General features: G+C 44.9%; 1 protein-coding gene across 14 annotated transcripts in view; it reads left to right on the top strand.

The window, feature by feature from the left end:
• The window catches only part of FHOD3 (formin homology 2 domain containing 3), a 456454-nt gene that overhangs the window by 56725 nt on the left and 380569 nt on the right, over positions 1-19160 (top strand). For all 14 annotated transcript variants that reach the window (XM_019637921.1, XM_019637916.1, XM_019637917.1 and 11 more), the window contains exons 2-3: positions 402-508; positions 12692-12756. In XM_019637921.1, coding sequence (XP_019493466.1) covers positions 402-508; positions 12692-12756 — 172 coding nt within the window. The remainder of the gene's footprint in view (positions 1-401; positions 509-12691; positions 12757-19160) is intronic.

The raw sequence follows: 19160 nt of genomic DNA, 5'->3' as shown, positions 1-19160 counted from the left end.
CAAAGGAAACAGCATGTGTTCGCGACCAAGTTTGCCAATTAAACTCTATGACTCTTAATCTATGGTTACCTCAGTATTGTAATCTTGGCTTCCACTCCCCAAATCCATAGCTTCTTCTGGGCCCCTCAGAGTGGAAAATGGCACTGGCCCAGTGCCCAAAAGGCTCTTTCTCCTTCCCCATCCACATCCGTTGGGGCTTGTCAATGCCACTCCCTTAATAGGTGTCCTATCTGTCCCCTCAATATGCAGTTTGCTCCCAGTCTGTTTGCACTACACACTGCCTCTTCCAGTTATGATCTGAATTTGGGAATAATGCTTGATTTAAGAAAAACACATGATTTCTGCATACATAGCCCCCATTCCAGGAATAGGCTGGGCTTAACAGGCTTTTTCTCTTGCAGCTCGACGACTGCACGCTGCAGCTCTCCCACAACGGCACCTACCTGGACTTGGAAGCCACCCTGGCAGAGCAGCGGGACGAGTTAGAAGGCTTCCAGGATGACGCTGGGTAAGAGCGACCAGTGTCCCTGCTGACTGGTCTTGACCTTCCAAGAAATGGGGGTATATTGAGGCCCGAAATATTTCAGAGAAATCACCATAGCTTTGACCTTCTCTTCACTCACAGTCACACACAAAAAGGAGGGAGATGCAAATGACTCACCAGTAGCAACTGCAAACCCTTTTGCATTTTGAGTAACTCTTCTTGACAAGGATACTCAGGGGTAGGAAAATTTCTGGAATAACTTAATTAAGCATATGGTATTGACATTCTAAGTTTCCATTTTTAAACCAAATATAATTAATATTTTCCAGATTTTAGTGGATTGACAGCTGTTTCAAACATTGTTTTTAGTGATAACTTACTGGATATTTAGTTTTCTTGGCAGATGCCCTCATAGATTATTTTATACTGGGTCATCTTTTGAACCCATTACAGTGGAGAAAATAATGATTAATTATGTTAATAACATCAAGTTACTTTTAACCTACATCTAGAATAGCTTAATACTTCTGATTGCTGAGTCTGAATAAAGCAATACACATAAAAACATCAAAGATGTGTACAGAAAGTCAAATTTCTGTAGGAATATACCCTTACAATCAGCCATTCCTGTATTTATTAGATTACTGAAATAACCTTTTGATGAGGCCCCCTGCCTCCTTTTCTATCCCTTATCCATCTAGAACCAAGTGTATCTCTGATTTCCGCACCTTCCTCCTTAGAAAACCTCAAGGGCTCCCTCTTGCTTTCCAAATAATGTTCAGCTATTTTCATCTGGGGGTCAGGGACCTCCCCAAAAGTTGTTTTGATGATACCGTGCTTGAGTTAAAACTATATTACAGTCAGATGAATAATACCTGAGAGTGCTGATTTTTCAGGAATGGCTCAAAAAATGAGGAAAAATGGGAACCTTGTTAATATTTGTTTCCTACCTGACTCCGCTGTGTACTGATGACTTCGTGGGTTTCCCCTGCTTTATTACCCATCACAATTTATGGTTCTTTCCCCCTTAATTCTTCTCTGCTGCTAAAACTCAGGTCAGAAATGTGTCTGTCTGAATATCGCGTGCCTAGCATTTTCTCAACACATTATAGGCACTTAGTGAATGTTGGTGGCCAGGTGAATGGCAGGATTCCAGAATGGATTCCTGAATGTCATGACCATGAGCACCACGAAAACCAGGGCCCTTGGTAGGAACCAGCAAGGTTCTCTGAGGATGCCCTTCCTGTCTCCCGAATGATTCCAAGGGCTATACCAACAGCATGTGGGAAAAGACTTGGAAACTGCCATAGCTGCACACCTGTGAGGGGTATCCTTATTAAGTTACATCAGATTCTACTCATCATCATTTTGAAAATTAATATTATTAGACTGATAGACTTGGGGAAATTCCATTGCTATAGTTTTTACCAAGTTTGACAATGATATCCCTTTATATGAGATGTCAGAATTACACTGGCTGGATGTCAGTGTAATTGGATGACTTCATAGCTCATTGATCCAACAGACCTCAGGAGTGTTATGAATAGATCATTGTCAACTTGAAAAATGTCTCCAGTGGTGTCATGCTTAAAGACCATGTCCTGTTTGACTTTTTTCTTATCAAAATTTGAATGATTTGGAGATAGCAGCTTAGAAAAAAATTGTTAATATATTAGACAACAGTATCAAGAGTTAAGAGTTGGGAAGAAAATAACCTTTATGGAGTACCTGCTATGCCAACCACTATACTAGGCACCTTATTCAAGGTATATTTGTTTAATAGTTCATTCCCTTACCAGTCATGTGGTTGGATGTTATTGTCTCCATTTCTCATTTGAAACAACTGAGGGTCAGACATTAAATTACATGCATAGGGCAGCAGAACCAGTGGGTGGTGGAGCCAGGTTTGCACAGAGGTGTGACGAGTTCCCATGTCTGTAAGACAGACCTCATTTTATTGCACTTCGCTTTATTGAGATTCATGGATGTTTCCTTTTTTACAAATTGAAGGCAAGGCCCTCCACCAGCAAAAAGATTACAACTCACTTTATTGCGAGAATCTCTTCATTGTGGTGGTATGGAACCAAACCCACAATTATCTCCCAGGTATGCCTTTATTCCTTCACCATCCCAGGAGCATCTGGGCAAGGTGCTTTAGGTCCTACTCAGGATCTACATTTGCACCTTCGGTGACATAAGATTGGTTCAGGCAAGGACATCTTCAGTCCCAGGCAAAAACACTGGCTCTCGTTGAAATAGCACCCAACCGCACTGCAGGGTGGCTCCAGGGAAGACACATTTGCTGCCATGTTCTGGCTCTGACACGGTAGTTCTCATTGTCAATACCAGCATCTGGCTGCTGGAAGTTCCTCCCCTGCTGTTCCTAAAAAGCCAGGGACCCTGCCGCAAGGTCACCAGAGTAGATCCTGGGCTTAGTACTTCCTGTGTTCCCTTCTGAATCATCACCTGGCCATGGGTCCATCTGATAGGTGTAGCCTTAACCACATTTCTGCACCCTAGCAGCATGGGATGATGGGAAATGAATTATGGTGAGAAGGTAGGACTCACTATGTGGGCAACTACAAATAGGGGAAGGTACCCCACAAGCTGGAGGGTAGCTGCACTTTTGACAGGTGTGCCCCCCAACTCATCCCAGAGTGGGGGTTATGTCTTTGAAATAGTATTCCTTTGTGGTGACCCACCCCTTGTCCTTTGGAATGTACCCAGGATGACACTGCTCTTCGTCCAGAAGAGCATGAAGAAGCCACCTTTCGTGATCTCTGGTGGGGAGACCCCGCCATTCCTGGCCTGAGTTGCAGAAGACATGCCAGGATGGTGCTGTCCCGGCATTGCCTGGCCACCCCGGTTATCCCCAGGTCATATACCACCACTGAGTGCTGGCAGCAAGTGGCAATTTGCTGGGAGCTGGCTCGAAACAGCCTGCAGGCTGAGCCCTCCTGCACAGGTGGGAGGCGTCTGGGCACATTAGCAGCGTCACTTGCAGAGCTTCCCTCTCCTCAAAGTGTGACATTTGGCAAAGTCTGTGTTCCCGAGAACTTGTGTTTCCCACGAATGGGAGTTAAAATATAATTTCTTTCTAGTTAAGAATTGCCCTTTTGAGGCACGAAAAGGTCAAATGACATACCATTCTTTTCTTGATCTCTTTGCGTAAATCATAGCAAAATAGCTGCTAAGGTTGTAACCATCTAATGAAGACATGTGGCCAGCTATGTGACAATGGTAGTGTTTTCTGTGTTGTGTGTTCTGAGTGAATTTTCCTTGTTGGAGGAGTTTGTTTCTTCTCGTCCATTGCCCTGCTCTTGTATGCCAGGACTAAAAATTAACTCACTCCTTGTTTAGAATGATCACTCAAGCTATAGCTCATCAGAGAAGAGGAGAAAGACCTTTAGAAGTGGAAGGGCAAAGCAATTGTTATGCTAGCAACATGGAGCCATGTCTGTTCGTTGCGTTCGACGGCTGGGGCAGTGAGCAGCAGAAGCAGAAGCCCTGAAGCCTCTAGATTATTATTCCTGCCCCTGCCATTGTGACCTCGGGCAAGCCACTTCACCTCTGACAGTTTATAAAATTTATTTATAAAATGAGGACAATATTTCCCAATCTCGTTTCCCTCCCTGTATCAGCAAGGATTCCAGTGGGGTCTCTAGCATCCGAGGAGAGCATAGCACAGAGCAGCAGGGCTTAGTGGTCAGGGACACAGGCTTTGGGGTTAGTCTTGTGGCTGTGTGACCATGGGGATGCTACTGCACTTCTCTGAACCTCAGTTTCCTTGTAAATGGGGATAATATCACAATACTGCCTCCTTGGGTTGTTGTGAGGTACAATGTGATGATGTAGCTATTGGATCGTCGGGAAAGTCATGACGTATCTTTCTATGTTTTTCAACGCAAAAATGCGTCATGACTTTCCCGACGACCCAATAAAATGTTAAGCTAGCTTCCGGTATATGATATGTACTGAAAATGAGGGGCCCTTACTACAATTACAGTGAAAATTTGAGGTGATACACCGAAATGGGCATCACTAGATTTTAGACCTGGAGAGGTCTATGCAAGTCAATCACTCTGAGAGCTGGTTTTCTTAGTAAGAAAACCAAGGCTGGAGCCTTGCCTTGCTCACAGGGCAGTGCTGGGCAGAGCCCCGTCCCCCCTCCTCTGTTTGCTGATTCCTACTCCCACTGCCTCTAAAAGGGAAATTGCCAGCTGAGGTCCACTGTCACTGAGAAGGCAGGGTTCGAGGTTAGCCCTGAATGGGGGGGGGGTGTTGTGGAGAGGGCAGTAGGTGGAGCATGGCAAAGCTCAGAGTGGGCCTGACACACAAGGTGCTTCAGGGACATTGTGAGGACCAGTGTGGTTGCTGGATGTGGGGGCATAAGCAACCCCAGGGGTTCCTAACTCTGAGTCACTCAGAGCACTCAGCTTGACTCCAGGGGGTCAGCCCTGAAGACAGCTGCTGCTTCTATCTCAGTTTCCTCATTTGCCACAAGGGCTGGTAACTGCTTACCCCACCCTCACTCCTGTCCCCATGAGGTCGTGCGGGGATGGGGAAAGATGAAATCCTGTGGTGTGGGCACATGGGGAGAGCCTGGCCGTGTGAGGCTTGAGGCTCGGCAATGATGGAAGTGAGGCCTCCAGCAGGGGCAGGAGGGGCTGTGAGGAAGTCTGTCTGCAGGGGTGGGTGGGCCTGACCCCACCGGCTTTGCAGTGGACTTAGAGGGACAAAGGGGTTTGGGGAGAGCTTTGATTGAGCTCTTAGACACCTAACTTCTCAGCCTGTAGCTCATGAGCCCCAAGGATCCATGTGTGTGGGGATCTATGAATCCCTGAGGTTTCTGCACAGTTTGTGGGTATGTAGGGTTTTTGGGTGGGGAGGGGTTTTAACAGCCTTTCATCAGATTCGCCAAGAGTTCTTTGCATCCCAAAGTGTCATTTGAAGGAATAAGAAGCAGTTTTCTCTTCTCCCTGCCTGATTCAAGTTAACTTCATCCAGTTACATCTTTGTCCGGGTTTCCTGTGCATCTAGACCTGGTAGAATGGAAAATCACCTAAAATACATTTTGAACCTAAATCTAAAAATATATGGAATCTGAAAAACCAAACCAAACAACAAACAATGCCTGACAAGTTATAAGGGAGATTCTGGTTAGGGTATGGATGGGAAGCCATGAAGAATTTCCCCCTCTTTTCCATTCAAGTGATTATTCTCAGCTGAGAGTGCAGTTGTGTTGTTGTCCGAGGCTTTTTTTTGCAAACCAGTGAAAGGTATTAAGGGTCTCTTGTCTTCTCAGTGCTGTGCAAGGCTCAGGTACAGACCACCAAGCCCTGTCCCTGGTCACCATCAGGGAGAAACTGGCCCTTTCAAACAAAAGATGCCGTTAGGGTGAGTTCAGTGCTGAGCTGAGTGGGTAGCCCAGAGGCCTCTGCACACCAGCTGTGGGCTAGTGTGAGGCCAGCTGCCTCTGAATAACCTGGGAGAAAGTGGTTTAGAAATGCTGGCTTCTAGGTGCCTGCTTCAGGAGGCTCGGCATGGTTCTGAGAATCTTGCCTTTTAAAAAGCTCCCCAGGTAGTTGGAGGCTTGGTCAGGAGCCTACAGCATAGGTTTTCAATCTTGGAGAATATTGCATCCATGCCCCCTGAGGAACTTTAGAAATTTCCCTCCCACGCCCTGCTCTGGACCAATGAAATCAGACCTTGGGGGTAGGCCCAGACTCTTTTTAAATCCCCCACCAGGAGGTTCCACTACGTGAGGGAGACCGGTCCTACAAATGCTGCAATGAGTCAGATAAGAGAGAACCAATTCCCGTGCTGAGTGGACAGTGGAATTTGAAAGGCCCTCAAGAACCTTCAAACTCCAGATTATACAATGGAACAAAGGTGGCAGCAGGTAAGGGTGGGGGATCCCAGGCTGGGCTTTATAGTGTATGTTGGGGTTAGACAGAAGAGAACTGACCTGCATAGAGGAAGCTGTCACGGAACTCCTCAAATTGGAGGGAGGGTGGAGTGAGTGGACAGAACTTTGATCAAGGAGGCTGTGGTCAGATGTGGTCCGCTGTGAGGAGGAGGAGGGAATGACCTAATGGGCCTGAGCCAGTGGGAGACGGGCAGGGAGCTATGCATCTGAAAATGTGATACTGCTAAGTAGAGGGAAACGGGAGAATAAAATGGACACAGGAAATTAGATGGATAGTGTACAGATGGCGGGCTACTTAGAGCAGTACGTCGTGAGGTGATGCAGTGGGGGCCATTTGGGGAGGGGAAAAGAGTTTATACATGTTAGTCTGAGGTTATGTCAAGCCACATTCAAGTGGGAGGTGGCCAGGTGAGAAATACTGACCTGGGACCCAGGTGAAAAGCATCAAGGACAAGAGACACTAGGGGTGATCCCTTGGAGGAAGTTTAAACCTATAACTTCTCTAAAAAATGAAGTTTATTTTTAAAACGTGGATAATTGGCTGTTTCAAGGATAATATGTTGATTACAAGATGCTCTTAGGAACCCAGGCTTATTTTATCTTTCTGCTCTGCCATCCTTAGGGTGTGGCGTTCCTCTTTCATGCTTCATTATAGTTACAATATGGCTGTTCTCCCTCCAGCATCACATCAAGGCAGGGAGGCATGTATTGGTTAGGGTACGTCTCCTCTGTTGTAATGAAGAGATTTTAAAATATGGCAGTTTAAAGAAGATAGACATGTCTTTCTTTCTTGTGTAAGAGTCCATACGTGGACAATCCCTATTGGGACTGGTAGAGCAGCTATGCCATCCTCAAAATGAGGATTCCATCTCTGCATCCAGAGTTGCTTTAGCGTTTCCCTTCTCACCTGCCTCCGGTGGCCAGGAAGAAGGAAATGGACAGAGGGACTGCATGGCCATTCCTTGTGCACATAGCTTTAACTCACATGCCATTGGCCAGAACTTAGGGTCACACCATGAATCTGGGCTTGTGTTCAGTTAACCCTCCATCTCTGTTACTATGGGTGTCTCGTAGTCCCTGCCTGCGATGGGAAGAGTAAGAGCAAATGTTGATGTCGGCTCAGTCGGCCCCCCTTTAAAGAGCTTGTCCGGAAACTCGACCAGCAACTTCCACCTACAGGTCACTGAAGAAAACTGTGTCACATGGCCACCCTTGGGGGCGGGCAAGGAGACTGAAGGAGGCAGTTTTAGGTGGGGAAGTTGTAACCCCAAACAAAATTGGGTTGTTTTTATAAGACAAAATGGGAAAATGAGTATTAGTTAGGTAACCAGTGGTGTCTGCCTCAGCAAGTAGAGAAAATTTCAAAGAAAGGGCAGTTAAGAACACCATGCCACAGAGAAATCAAGTTGTGAGAGGACCAAGGCAAGGCCAGGGGTATAGTAAGAAGGAGATTTAGAGCATCCTTGGGGAGAGAGGAAGCAGAAGAATAGTTGGGTGGGCAGATGGAGACAGGTCAGGGAGAGAATGGGGGCTGAGAAGGAGGGGCAGCAGGGTTGCATTGGAGCTGGGAGTTGTGTATGGGTTGGATAAAGCCTTCTTTCCCGTTAGAGGATACCTGAGGGTGAAAAGATAAAACTACAAAACTCTTAGAAGAAAATAAGAGTAAATCTTTGTTTCTTAGACATGACACCACAGGCATGATTTTACAGACAAGCTGAGGCTCAGAGGCTAAGTAACTCATCTAGGATCACACAACTGGCTTCGAAGTCTATGCTTTTCGCCTCTTGTGTCTACTAGGGGAGGCTAGAATGCATCTGGAGATGAATGTGGTGGCAACTGGCTCCCTTGGTCTTGGAGCTTCTGAGCAAATTAATCTTAGCCAGCACTATCTTTTCACTTGCTAATGACTGATTGGAATCCTTCTTCATCTCTTTATCCCTTTGGCAGAGCCCTGGCTGAGTTCCACAGCTCCAGTAGCTACTAAAAGGAAGCTTATTCCTGGGGCAGCTGCTCAGGGGGCCCTATTTTCTACTTCTGCCACGTGGTCAAACATACTTTTCCTACTCTTGATTGAAATCATAGTTTAGTTCTCGTTTGAGTGGAGGCATGTTTGGGGGCATTGATTCTGCAGTTGCCATAAAAAGTCTTTTGGCTCGATGCCACTCAATAAATTAATGTATGCATTTGTTCTTACAGTCACAGACTTTACATGTTATTGTAAAACTTCTCTTGAGAGACCAGGAAAGAACCGAAACACATGGATTTCTGTGAGACTGGCTTGGTTAAACCTGATTTTTTTCCCCCTAAGGCCACAGACATTCTTGTAGGAGAAACTTATGTATTCTAAGAAACCAGGAAGTTTGGGAAAGTTCCTTTCAAAGTACTCCACCACGTCCCTGGCCTGTGTGCCTTGATCAGAGTCTCCTTGAATTAAGTATCTCTTTAGATAGTCTTCCTGTCACTTGGGTAGCACTGGCCTTGGGCACCCGATTGGCTGTGGCTGGTCTCTGAAGCCAGGGATGTTTTCCTGGCAGTGGTTGTGCTGATAGGAATGGAATCTGAGTCTCCCTGGGGAGTGTCAGGTCAAACTAAACTGCTTTTGCCTTCTGGGTCACTGTGCTGCCAACAGGTGGATTTGGAAATAGTGGCCGCTCTGAACCTGATACAGCATGTCCATGTCAGGGAGAAAAATACCATCACTAAACTGCTTACGCTGAAGCCACATTCACAGCCTCTCACTGATTTCATTTTTGGAATATGGAAGCTTTGTGAAGGCAGATACCAAAGTGTGTATTCGAGTTCTCCAGACAGATAGAACCAATGAGGTATCTGTCCATCTAGTGTAATATAGCTAATCTATTTAATCGAGTCCATCTGGTCTGTCTAGTCTATCTAGAGAGATTTATTTCAAGTAACTGGCTCGCTCCATTGTGGGGATTGGTAAATTTGAAATCTGTAGAGCTGGCCAGCAGGCTAGAAATTTAGGAAAGAATTGATGTTGCAGCCTGGAGTCCAAAATCTGCAGGGCAGGCAGGATTTCTGTGTTGCCATTTTGAGGGAAAAGGTACTTCATTCATCTCATACAGAGTCCAGCATACACTAGGCACCAGCAAACATGTGGAGTGAGGGAATGAAGGAAGGAACACCCATCTGGGAGGCAGCCGTAGGGAGGTGATGGGAGCACAGTTTTCCGGGTCAGGCTGCCTGGGTTGAGTCTGAGTTCTGTCACTTTCTAGCTGTGTGACTTCACCTTTGTTGCTTAACCCTTCTGGGCCTCAATTTCCTCATTTTAAAAATGGCAATAATGTTATCTATTTTATAGTAATTCTGTATAAAGAACTTAACACCTTGTCTGGCACATGATAAGCATTCCATAAAGGTTAGCAAGTATTATGATTATTATTTTCTGAACCCAAGCTGACATAGTATCCCACTGGGGCAGGGGAACATATACACATGGCTGTTTAATTTTCCTCTGAAAGTTTTAGCCATGAAACAGAAGACAGGGACATATTTACTACAAAAGTGGGGATAAAATGATTATTTTTAAACAGATGATATGATTATTTCCTTAAAAGAAGCCAAAAAAAATCATCAGCCAAAATAGTTTTGGAAACAATAATAGCAGTGAGATAGCCATATAAAAAAATACATAAAAATCAACCTTTCTTCAATATGTCACCATTCACCAATAAGAAAATATAGTGGAGGGAGGGTAGCTATCAAATTTAAAGGTACCTCATGATGGGTGTTCTCTGTACACTGAAGTTTGCTTTCCTCATCTGTAACACGATAGCCACATGAAAGGTGGGAGAAAGCAGAGGTGGGGTGAGGGAAGGGGGTGGGAGATGAAGGATGCCTGTGACGAAGGACCTGGCTGCACTCCCCACCACTTGTCTCCGCCATGGCTGCCTCCCTCCTTTGCCAACAACTTCTGGAATCTGGGGCCTCCTCCTTGTCAGGCAGCTTCCACAACGCTCAGCTCCACACAGAAAACTCCACATGCAGAATTTCCACACAGGTTTCCCCCATTGTAGGATTGTGTGTACAGGGGAAGGCCGGGAATGAGGTAGACTATTGAAGCAGAGGAATTATATGTCATAAAACTACTTAAAAAAAGGCCTTTTTTTGTTCTGTGGTCTCTTAAATTCCACTAGGGTTTAGCTTAGCCAATGCAATTGCCTGGTTTCTCAATGCACAAGCACAGAAAAAAAAAATGGGACAATGGGGGCCTCTTCGGAAAGACTCTTCTATTGGGTCGTCGGGAATGTCATTACATATTTTTCTATGTTTTGCAATGCAAAAATGCATCGTGACTTTCCCGATGACCCAATAGCTTTCATGCAGGTGCCTGGAATTCCAGAGCCACCACCCCACACGCTCCCTGTGGGACTGGAGAATTCTGTGGGAAAACTGACGTGCTTCCTCAAAATGCAACTTTGCCATTGTTTGAAGATAAGAACAGGGGCCCTTTTGAACTTCTCTAGAACTTGGGGGTACTCTGAAATATTTTCCCTGGCCACCCCGTGCTTCCCCACTTAGGACACCTAAAGCATCTACTTTGTCTACTGTTTGTTTGGCATTTATTATTGACTGATAACCGCTGGCAGGTAACCTGAGTTACAGACAATGCTTCGGTTTGAGGACTTTGGGTTTGCTGTTTCTCATAGTTAGGGTCTGGCCACCCTCAGGGATTCCGTGGTTTCTGCTTCTAGCTCTGGGTGAGGCTGCACACTTGCTGGTGGCTGCCCCGCACCCCAGAACACCTTTCTTGGCGGTTCACACAGAAGGCCGCTCAGTAATTCAGTTCAGTGCATTCAGTTGAAACTTTTTTCCTCATATATGATCACAAGAGCTGAAGGCGTGCCAACATCAGGATTGTTGAGAGAGAAAAAGATTGGTGTTGTGTGAGGGAGAAAGTTTTGAAGAAGCCTGTGTTTAAGGGAATCTCTAACGTGTCTGCCCAAGATGGGTGAAGTGTTATGTGTTTGTTGTAAGCTCCCAGAGCTAGTGCCTTGCACACAGCGAAGGTAAAGCAATCAAATGAACAAAGTCAGGAGTGGCTCATGGGGATTGGAAGGGACTCAATGCAGGCGTTTACACACGAGCAGCTGCTGGGCTGACCGCTGCTGCATGCTTTTGTAGGACTATGCAACTGGTTTTCCTTTCTCCTTTAAAAGAATAAAAAAAAAAAACCAAACCAGTTTGAAACTATACTGTCCCCTCTTATTTGTTCTCAAGAATAAAAAAATCTAATTGTTTTAGTGATTACTATGAATTCATAATCACAATATTAACAGTGTGCCCTGGGGTTTCCTTCCCTTCCAACACAACCATAAATCCAAGAAGCAGGAAAGCACTGCCAGGCTCTTAGAAATGAAGTCCCGATGGGCAGAGATGAGAGTGGCCAGAGTCGTGATGGGAAGGGGAATTCAGCCACTGAGAGACCCAGGGGGCTACCTGCTGCCATGTTGGTTGGCTGGCTCCGTTTTACCTTTGTTCATTGGCTTCTCCCTTTCTCCAAACCTCAAAGACTTTGTTACCCTCAAGTAGCAGGACTCATGTTCTTATGATTTTTTCCCCATTTATCATCTTCTCTGTCAACTGCTCTGTGCTTTAGTCCTTTTTGTATAAAGTGGGAAGAGCCCTAGTAGGAATGGAATTGGGGAGAGCGCCATCCTTTTTTTCTTCCTCACAAGAAATGAAGTAAGAAGGAAGCAAAGGTGAGGCAAGGTGTGGTGTAAGTTGGTATTCCTGATAATCAATAGCCTCTAAGCCCTTTGGTGGACTCCCATCTTCCTGTAAAAGATAAAAGCTCCGCAGTCTTGAATTGACACACAGCAAAGCAGTTCTTTCTGATTCCCCCACTCTGTATGTGCCCTTTACCTATATCCAGAAAAATGTAAGAACAGCCATGGGAACGATCAAGCAGATTGGTGCTGTTACATTCCAGGGATTTCGCTTCATGGTCACAGATTTAAAAGCTTTCCCAACATGGTCAAGCGTGAGTACATGCAAACTCAGTGGATGGAACAAGTTGACCGGGTTAGGCAATAAAATGCGTGTGTCAATCCAATGGAGTCAAATTTTATTATTTTCTGTAAAGCCCGGTGACGTTAGTACGGGATAGATTCTTGTTCTGTTCATGTCCCTGTTTGTCGGTGGCCTCTTTCAGGTGGGTGTGTCAGTACTTTCAGGCTGATCGACAGCATCTAGGCATCTTCCGACTGACTCCTCTGATGCTCATGTATGTTTTGTCTCCGATTTCCCTCTATTAGGCGGGGCAAGAAGCACAGCATCATTCTAAGGACACAGCTGTCTGTGAGGGTCCATGCCTGCATCGGTGAGTGACATCTGCCTGGGAATACTTACCATCTGCCCTCAGTGATTAAATAAGTGATGAGAAATGCCACTCATGGGAATATGATAGTCACTGTTATGCTATTTACCTTGTTTAGCCTCTATTACTGGATTTTTTTAGTGAAATAATTTCTAGCAATAGTTTTTGAAGCCCTGTTTCACCTGACTTCTTTTGTTGTTTGGTTAGTGAATAGAACTGGAGGTAAGACAGATTATTGATGAGAGTTTTTTTTGGCGATGCTTGGAGAGATGAGGTTCTTTCTGGGGCTGTGCCAGTGTGAACCTCCCACCAGTTGACGTGACCCTCACATGCTTCCTGGTGGCTCTGTGAAGCTCCCTGTGGAGACTGGGGTCTGAGGCTCTGATTTTGGTCAGGTGATTGAAAGGGAAATCTCAGGTCAGCACAAGATGGGACACATGGATACTGAGCAATATGGTGTTGAACAGATGTTTTTGTGGTTCAGAATGGCTTACCTGCAGTCACTCAGAAACCCCATTGGGGCCATGCCTGCAGCCATTGGTTTTTCCTGGGCCCACTGGTTTTTTACCTATACACATGGGTTGAATGGCAATGAAAGCAATTATTTATGCTAAGTGGACATTCTCTATGTGAGGCATTTATATAACTGGCTTGGTTTCCTCATGGCATTGGGCCAAATTGAGGCAAGTATGTAATATAAATAGAAAAAAAAAAGAAAACTAAATTTTACTTTATGCATAGAAGCTTTTCATATCTGAGTAATTTTGCTTTTACTTAATATACATTGTGGTCTTAAGTCAGGCCTCTAATTAGGAGAGGAGAAGTCATCCTGTTGAGGCCCCGTCTGCACCTGGAGTGTGGTGTACATGGGTGGAGTGGAAGGAATCATTCCTGACCCTTCCTCCTTCCTGCATCCCCGCTGGGTCCCAAGGATGGGGTGGATCGAGCAGCCAGACGTGGAGGGAAATCTGTATAATTTTACTTCATTTGGTGTTAAGTGTGGTAAGGCTGCAAGTGTCTCAAGTGACAACCATTGTCTGATTCTGGGGCCGGTGAGTCATTGTGTAGCAGACTCATGAACCTCAGGGGCTGGAGGGTCAAGGTGTCATGAGAGTTTGTAATCTTGATGGAAACAAAGTCAAATCTGTAGGACCTTCAGCCAATGTTGACAATTTGCAATCTTCTCAACTGCCTGTGATCTATTTTGGATAAACTTTCCCCAATACCGGATCTACTAGAACAAATCCAGGCACATAACATGTGCTAAATACTGTTCAAGCTCAATATTGGTTGAAATATAGATGATAACCACTAGAGATTTGGGACATGAATATATACTGGTATTTCCCAGGACTTAGTAAGGGAGTGAAAAGCAGATTTACACTGAAATGGGCTAGATCAAATCCTAATGAGCTAACTCCTTTTAAGAAAATTTGCTCCTTGGCAGTATGTGCTTAAATATTTCAGTATAGGAGTTTTTCTAATCAACTACCATGTTATCGCCTCACTACATTAATTTATATATTCTACAGCCCCATATCATCCATGGAAAACCCATAGCTTAGTCCCATGGCACACTGAGCACCCCCAGCTAGTTTAGCCCACTCTCTCCGCGGATGCACATGACTTCCTGCTCAAGGGGGTGAACTGGGTGCTTACGGGGTCAGTGTGTTTGTTTCCAAACCTCCTTATGCCAATTGCATTTGTTATTGGAATTTTATCATTTAGTGAAATGGTACATGAACATTCTATAAACTATTTAAATGTGAGTATAGAAGTCACTGCTTTGAAAATTCATTGAATATTTTGGGAAAGATTCAAAATGAGAATGAAAGCCTTTCTGTCAACATTAGTGGGTTGTGATGGCTAGAAAGAGTGGGGAAATGTTGTAAAAATATGGAAGGATTCTAGTCTTCACAAGCATCTTCATTCTTGTTTAACTTCAAAGAAACTGAGATTGGAAATCATGGACCATGTTATTGGAGTGGTTCAGGAAAGAAGGTCCACACAGAATTTCAGATAGTGGATCCTTATTCAAGGAAAGGTTGGGACCCAATACAGGGTGTGAAGATGTGTCTCCTTATGTGCTATAAACAGGGTGACCAACTGTGCCTCATCACAGGCAAACCAGGATGGTCAGTCACCATAGCTGCAAGTTAAAATAAAGTTTTAAGGTATGTGTGTATCATTTTTAAGGGGTTTTCTGCTTTAATCCATTTTTACCATTAATTAGGCCTGAGGCTGTCATATGAGGGATTGATTGTGTAAATTAACATCAGCACCCAAGAAGGCAAGGTTTTTCCATTGTATTAAAAAGCCCTCTTTCTCGTTCCATTTCCTAATATTGGCAAGGTCTGGAAAAGATTTATTATAATAGCACTAAATATTACCCTTTGGTTATGTATAGAAAATGGAATGTAAGTATCATGTATATGAAGTACCAACCCCCATTGGGACATATTCTTTCCCTTTCCAAATGGCAATATTAGGTGAGATTTCTTTGGGATGAAAAAAAACTAAACCTGGAACAATTGTTAGTCAAAATGACAAAAGAAAACGTGACAAGGGGGGTGATGGGGAAACATTTTCCCATCAGTTGTTTGAGTCTTTGTTTCTTTTCAAGGTTATTACCCCTCTTCACAATGTAATAAATAGTCGAGGTATTACAGCGTTGGACAATGGCTGCTGTCCGAGACCTAGCACGAGATGCAGCTCCCCCAACGACCTTCGTTCCCACCGCACGGTTGGACTGGAAGGATCCAGGATGAGCTTTGGCTCATGAGTTTAAAAATGCTATCAAGTAAATTTCTCCACAATAATGTTTTTCTCACCCTACATTCTCTTCTCTTTCATTCCTGTTTTTATTAAGTACAAGAATGTTTAGAATCCAGGACTGCGTGTTGACGAATTGAAAGTGACATGCCTTTGGAATTCTCCAGTGTTAACTTTGGAACTCTGTACCCATTGGGATGTGAGTGGAGTGGAGCGTTTAGGGTTAGCAACTGAGCAAACCTCCTGAAAAATGAAGGCCAGAGGGGCACTGCTTGGATAGTCCGAGTTAGCAACCGAGACAGGTCTTTCCCAATAGCGCAGCGGTTCAGAAGCGTTTGGCAGGAAGTTGGAAGGAGAGTTTGGTACGGAGAGAGAGGCCCCCAAGCGTTTTGTATCTCTGTAATTTTTACTTCTTTGTGCATTTTTAGTATGACCACTTGATATAACACACTGCAGCAAACAATGTGTGACTTGCCTTCTCAGTCTAGTTTCAGTCCCTTGAAAAATGTTGGTCATCTTATGGGCATGGAGTTACAGATATGAATAAAATAATCTATGATAGGCATGAGAAATCTGCGTTTTATGAGGTTAGCTAGAGAAAATACATTTTTTGGTTCCTGCAACTGATCCTATTTCCAGACACCAGAAAAATGTTCGGAGGGCCAACTGGCTCTGATGACTAAATCTCACCATGAAGAGAAAAGGAGCAGAAGAATTGGGGAGTGAGGAATGGAACTGAGGATTAAAAAAAATAAGATTGGAAGTCATCAGGATCCTAAAGTTAATATAGGAGTGCTTCCTACTGGCTGACTCTGAAGGCATTTTGTTTGGCTTAAAACTTGTGTACTTGAGTTTTCTGAAGCAGACCCTATTGCCCCATTAAGAAAACAAACCCTCTCGATTGATTGTCTGGGGCTGACACTGTCCAGTATCTAGTAGTAGTTAAACAAAAGGATAAAAAAAATTGGCTGAAGATTCCCAAGGGTCGTTTATGCTTGTAGTTGTGAAGAACAACCTGGCACAAAGGGTCTTCAGAGACACGTTCCCAAAACCTAGGGGATGATGAGATCTGCTCATAGAAATGAGGCAGGCAGACAGAAGCTGGCAGGGTGGCCGAAGTGACTAATCTCTGCGTGAGGTTAGTCTCATTGCTCCTTAAAGGTCAAATCACAGGGATACAGATGACTTCAAAAGGAAAGAAAACAAAGGAGGAGAAATCTCTTCATCCCCTGGTGCAGAAAAATAGTTTCCCACAACAGAAACATCAGCAGAATGAAGCATCGATATATCATTTGCAAAGCATTTTCTTCTCAAGAGCTGTCACGCAGCTGTGTGCTTTGTACTATACTGTTATAGCAAAGAGGTGAATGACAAATAGTGGAGCGTTTCTTTATGAAGAACCTTCTAGGGCAAGAGTGACTGAAGGGATTCATCTCATGTGCTAGCCAATTTAGAGGAGGTGGCTCCCTGGGGCACCCAAGGCCACGTGCAATCTTAATGGGACAGGGTCCTGTATCAGTGCTGACTTTCATTGGTCGTGATGGAGGTAGTATGTGTCTGTATGGTGTGATGACAGCTCAGGGACTCAGGGTGAGGTACAGATTCTGTTCAGTGTCTGAACCCCCTCTAGCTAGAGTGTAGAGTGCTGTAGGATTCTATGTTCAGAGGGTGGGAGTGGAGCTGTAATCCCGACTCTGACCCCCTACTTTGTTCCCCGATCCCTGTCGCAGGCTCTGCCTTTCTTCTTAAGCCTGTGAATATGAGCAGGGGTTCTCCATCCCCCCTTTCTGACTGGGCCTAGTCCCACTTCCCACTTCTTTGCCCCAGCTCTGAGTATCTCTTCCCTCTGCATTCCCTGTGAGCTAGTCTTGTGTGGTGAGCCCTCCTAGTTCTGCAGGGAGGCTCCCCTCCAGCTTCCTAGCCCCCCACGTGGCCTGCTGAGTGACATGTGACTTAGGAGTGTTAACTGGACTTCAAGGGGGTCCTTACTGCCTTTTGACTGACTATTTGGAATTTCCATTAAAACTAGAGGCTTCCTTTTGGAAACAGCAAAATGCCTTTTGACACTCTTGGGCCCCAAAGCACCTGGGTGGTGTTTTCATATTAGTTAGTAAAATGGGGAACCTCTTAGCAGTGTGGGTGCTGAGACACCTGTGGCCTGTGTAGTGACATGTGTTAGCTTGTCTGGGCATTGTGGCATCCAAGCAGGTGATGCTGGTCCTCTGTTTCCCAAGGTGGCAGTCCCCTCACATGTGTAACAACTGTGTGACTGGAGAAACAGTAAAACAGACTGTTTTTTGGCCAGAAGAGCCTTCCCCCAGAGCCACTTTCCTCTCCTGGTCCCCCTGCCCTGCGTTCTGTAACTCTAGTCCTTGACCCGGCCTTCCTGCATTCCCACAGGAGGCTGCTTCTGCTCCTGTCCTGCCTCTGCCACTGAAGCCTTGGGTTGTGGGGTGGGGTTCCTTCCTGTCCTGGCCCTGAATGTCACCGTGGTCAAGCTCAGTGTGCTGGCCATGCTCTTCCCTAGTGGTGTCATGTGCAGTGGTCACATTTCCTGTTTTCTGTCCTTGTCATCGAGATCTACTGGTTCTCCAGAAACCCTGAAGTCCATCTCCCATCCCACCATCTCCTGCAGAGACCCCTGAGTGGCTGGCTGCAGCCTCGGCACATATTGGGCTTGGGTTTGAAGTCCTGAGCCTCCCTTTGCAGCGGGAGACTTCTGGTGCCTGCATTTTTTTTTTAAACCTCCTGCCTTTTACACACCATCAAGTTTGTGACCCATTTTTGCCCAGGGTTCTGTTCTTTAGGTAAAAAAACAAGCTCTGTGGGTTAATCAGATAAACGCCTCCCGTCATCTGTTTTCTATTAACCTGCCCCAGCTCCCAGGAGTCAGAACCCACAGAATATCCACGTTGGGTCTGGGCTGGGGGAGGTCAGCTTGTCAGCGCCTCTCTGCTCTGTGGGTGGCTACGTTTCAGGCAAAAAGAATATGGGAAAGCTATAAAACATACCACCAGCTTTGTTAAACTGCATGAGAGTTGAGTGTTTAAATGCTGGTGACTATTCAGTTGTGTCACATATTTGTCCACAGATGCTATAATCTGGGAGCATATAGGTTAGGAATGATTTCTCACCAAAAATGAAAAGAGCAACTAGAGAATGAATTTAGACAGTGGCCCTCCCATCTACAGACAGGCAGGTTAACGTAAGTATGAGGGTTGGATAAAGAAATGGAGACACATACCTATGAGAGTTAGCATGAGAACCTTCTAGATACAGCTGGAAACTCAAGATCAGCTATGGAAATTAAGAGGTAGCAAGAAAAGAAATATGGACATGAGCAAATGTGAACTGAACCACAGGAAAGAAAAGCAGGTGCGTCAGGGTCTCTTATGGCAGCTTTATTTTATATTTGAATTCTTATCCCCGCTGATTACTTTTTAAAAATTATTCATTGTCTCTTTAGGACTTTACCTTTCATCTCTAAGGATCTCTAGATGTTGGATAATAGAATTTTTCTTTTTCTTTTTTTTTTTTTTTAGATTTTTATTGGGGAATTGGAACAGTGCTGGGGAATTGGGGGAAGGGGAACAGACAAGTTGCTGTCCTTTTGTTCTTCAGTCTAGTTGTGGAGG

Source organism: Hipposideros armiger, unplaced genomic scaffold (assembly GCF_001890085.2).
Source record: "Hipposideros armiger isolate ML-2016 unplaced genomic scaffold, ASM189008v1 scaffold_36, whole genome shotgun sequence".
NCBI classification, from domain to species: Eukaryota; Metazoa; Chordata; class Mammalia; order Chiroptera; family Hipposideridae; genus Hipposideros; species Hipposideros armiger.
Note: the sequence above shows the minus strand (reverse complement) of the source record. Positions and strands in the feature narration are given on the sequence as shown.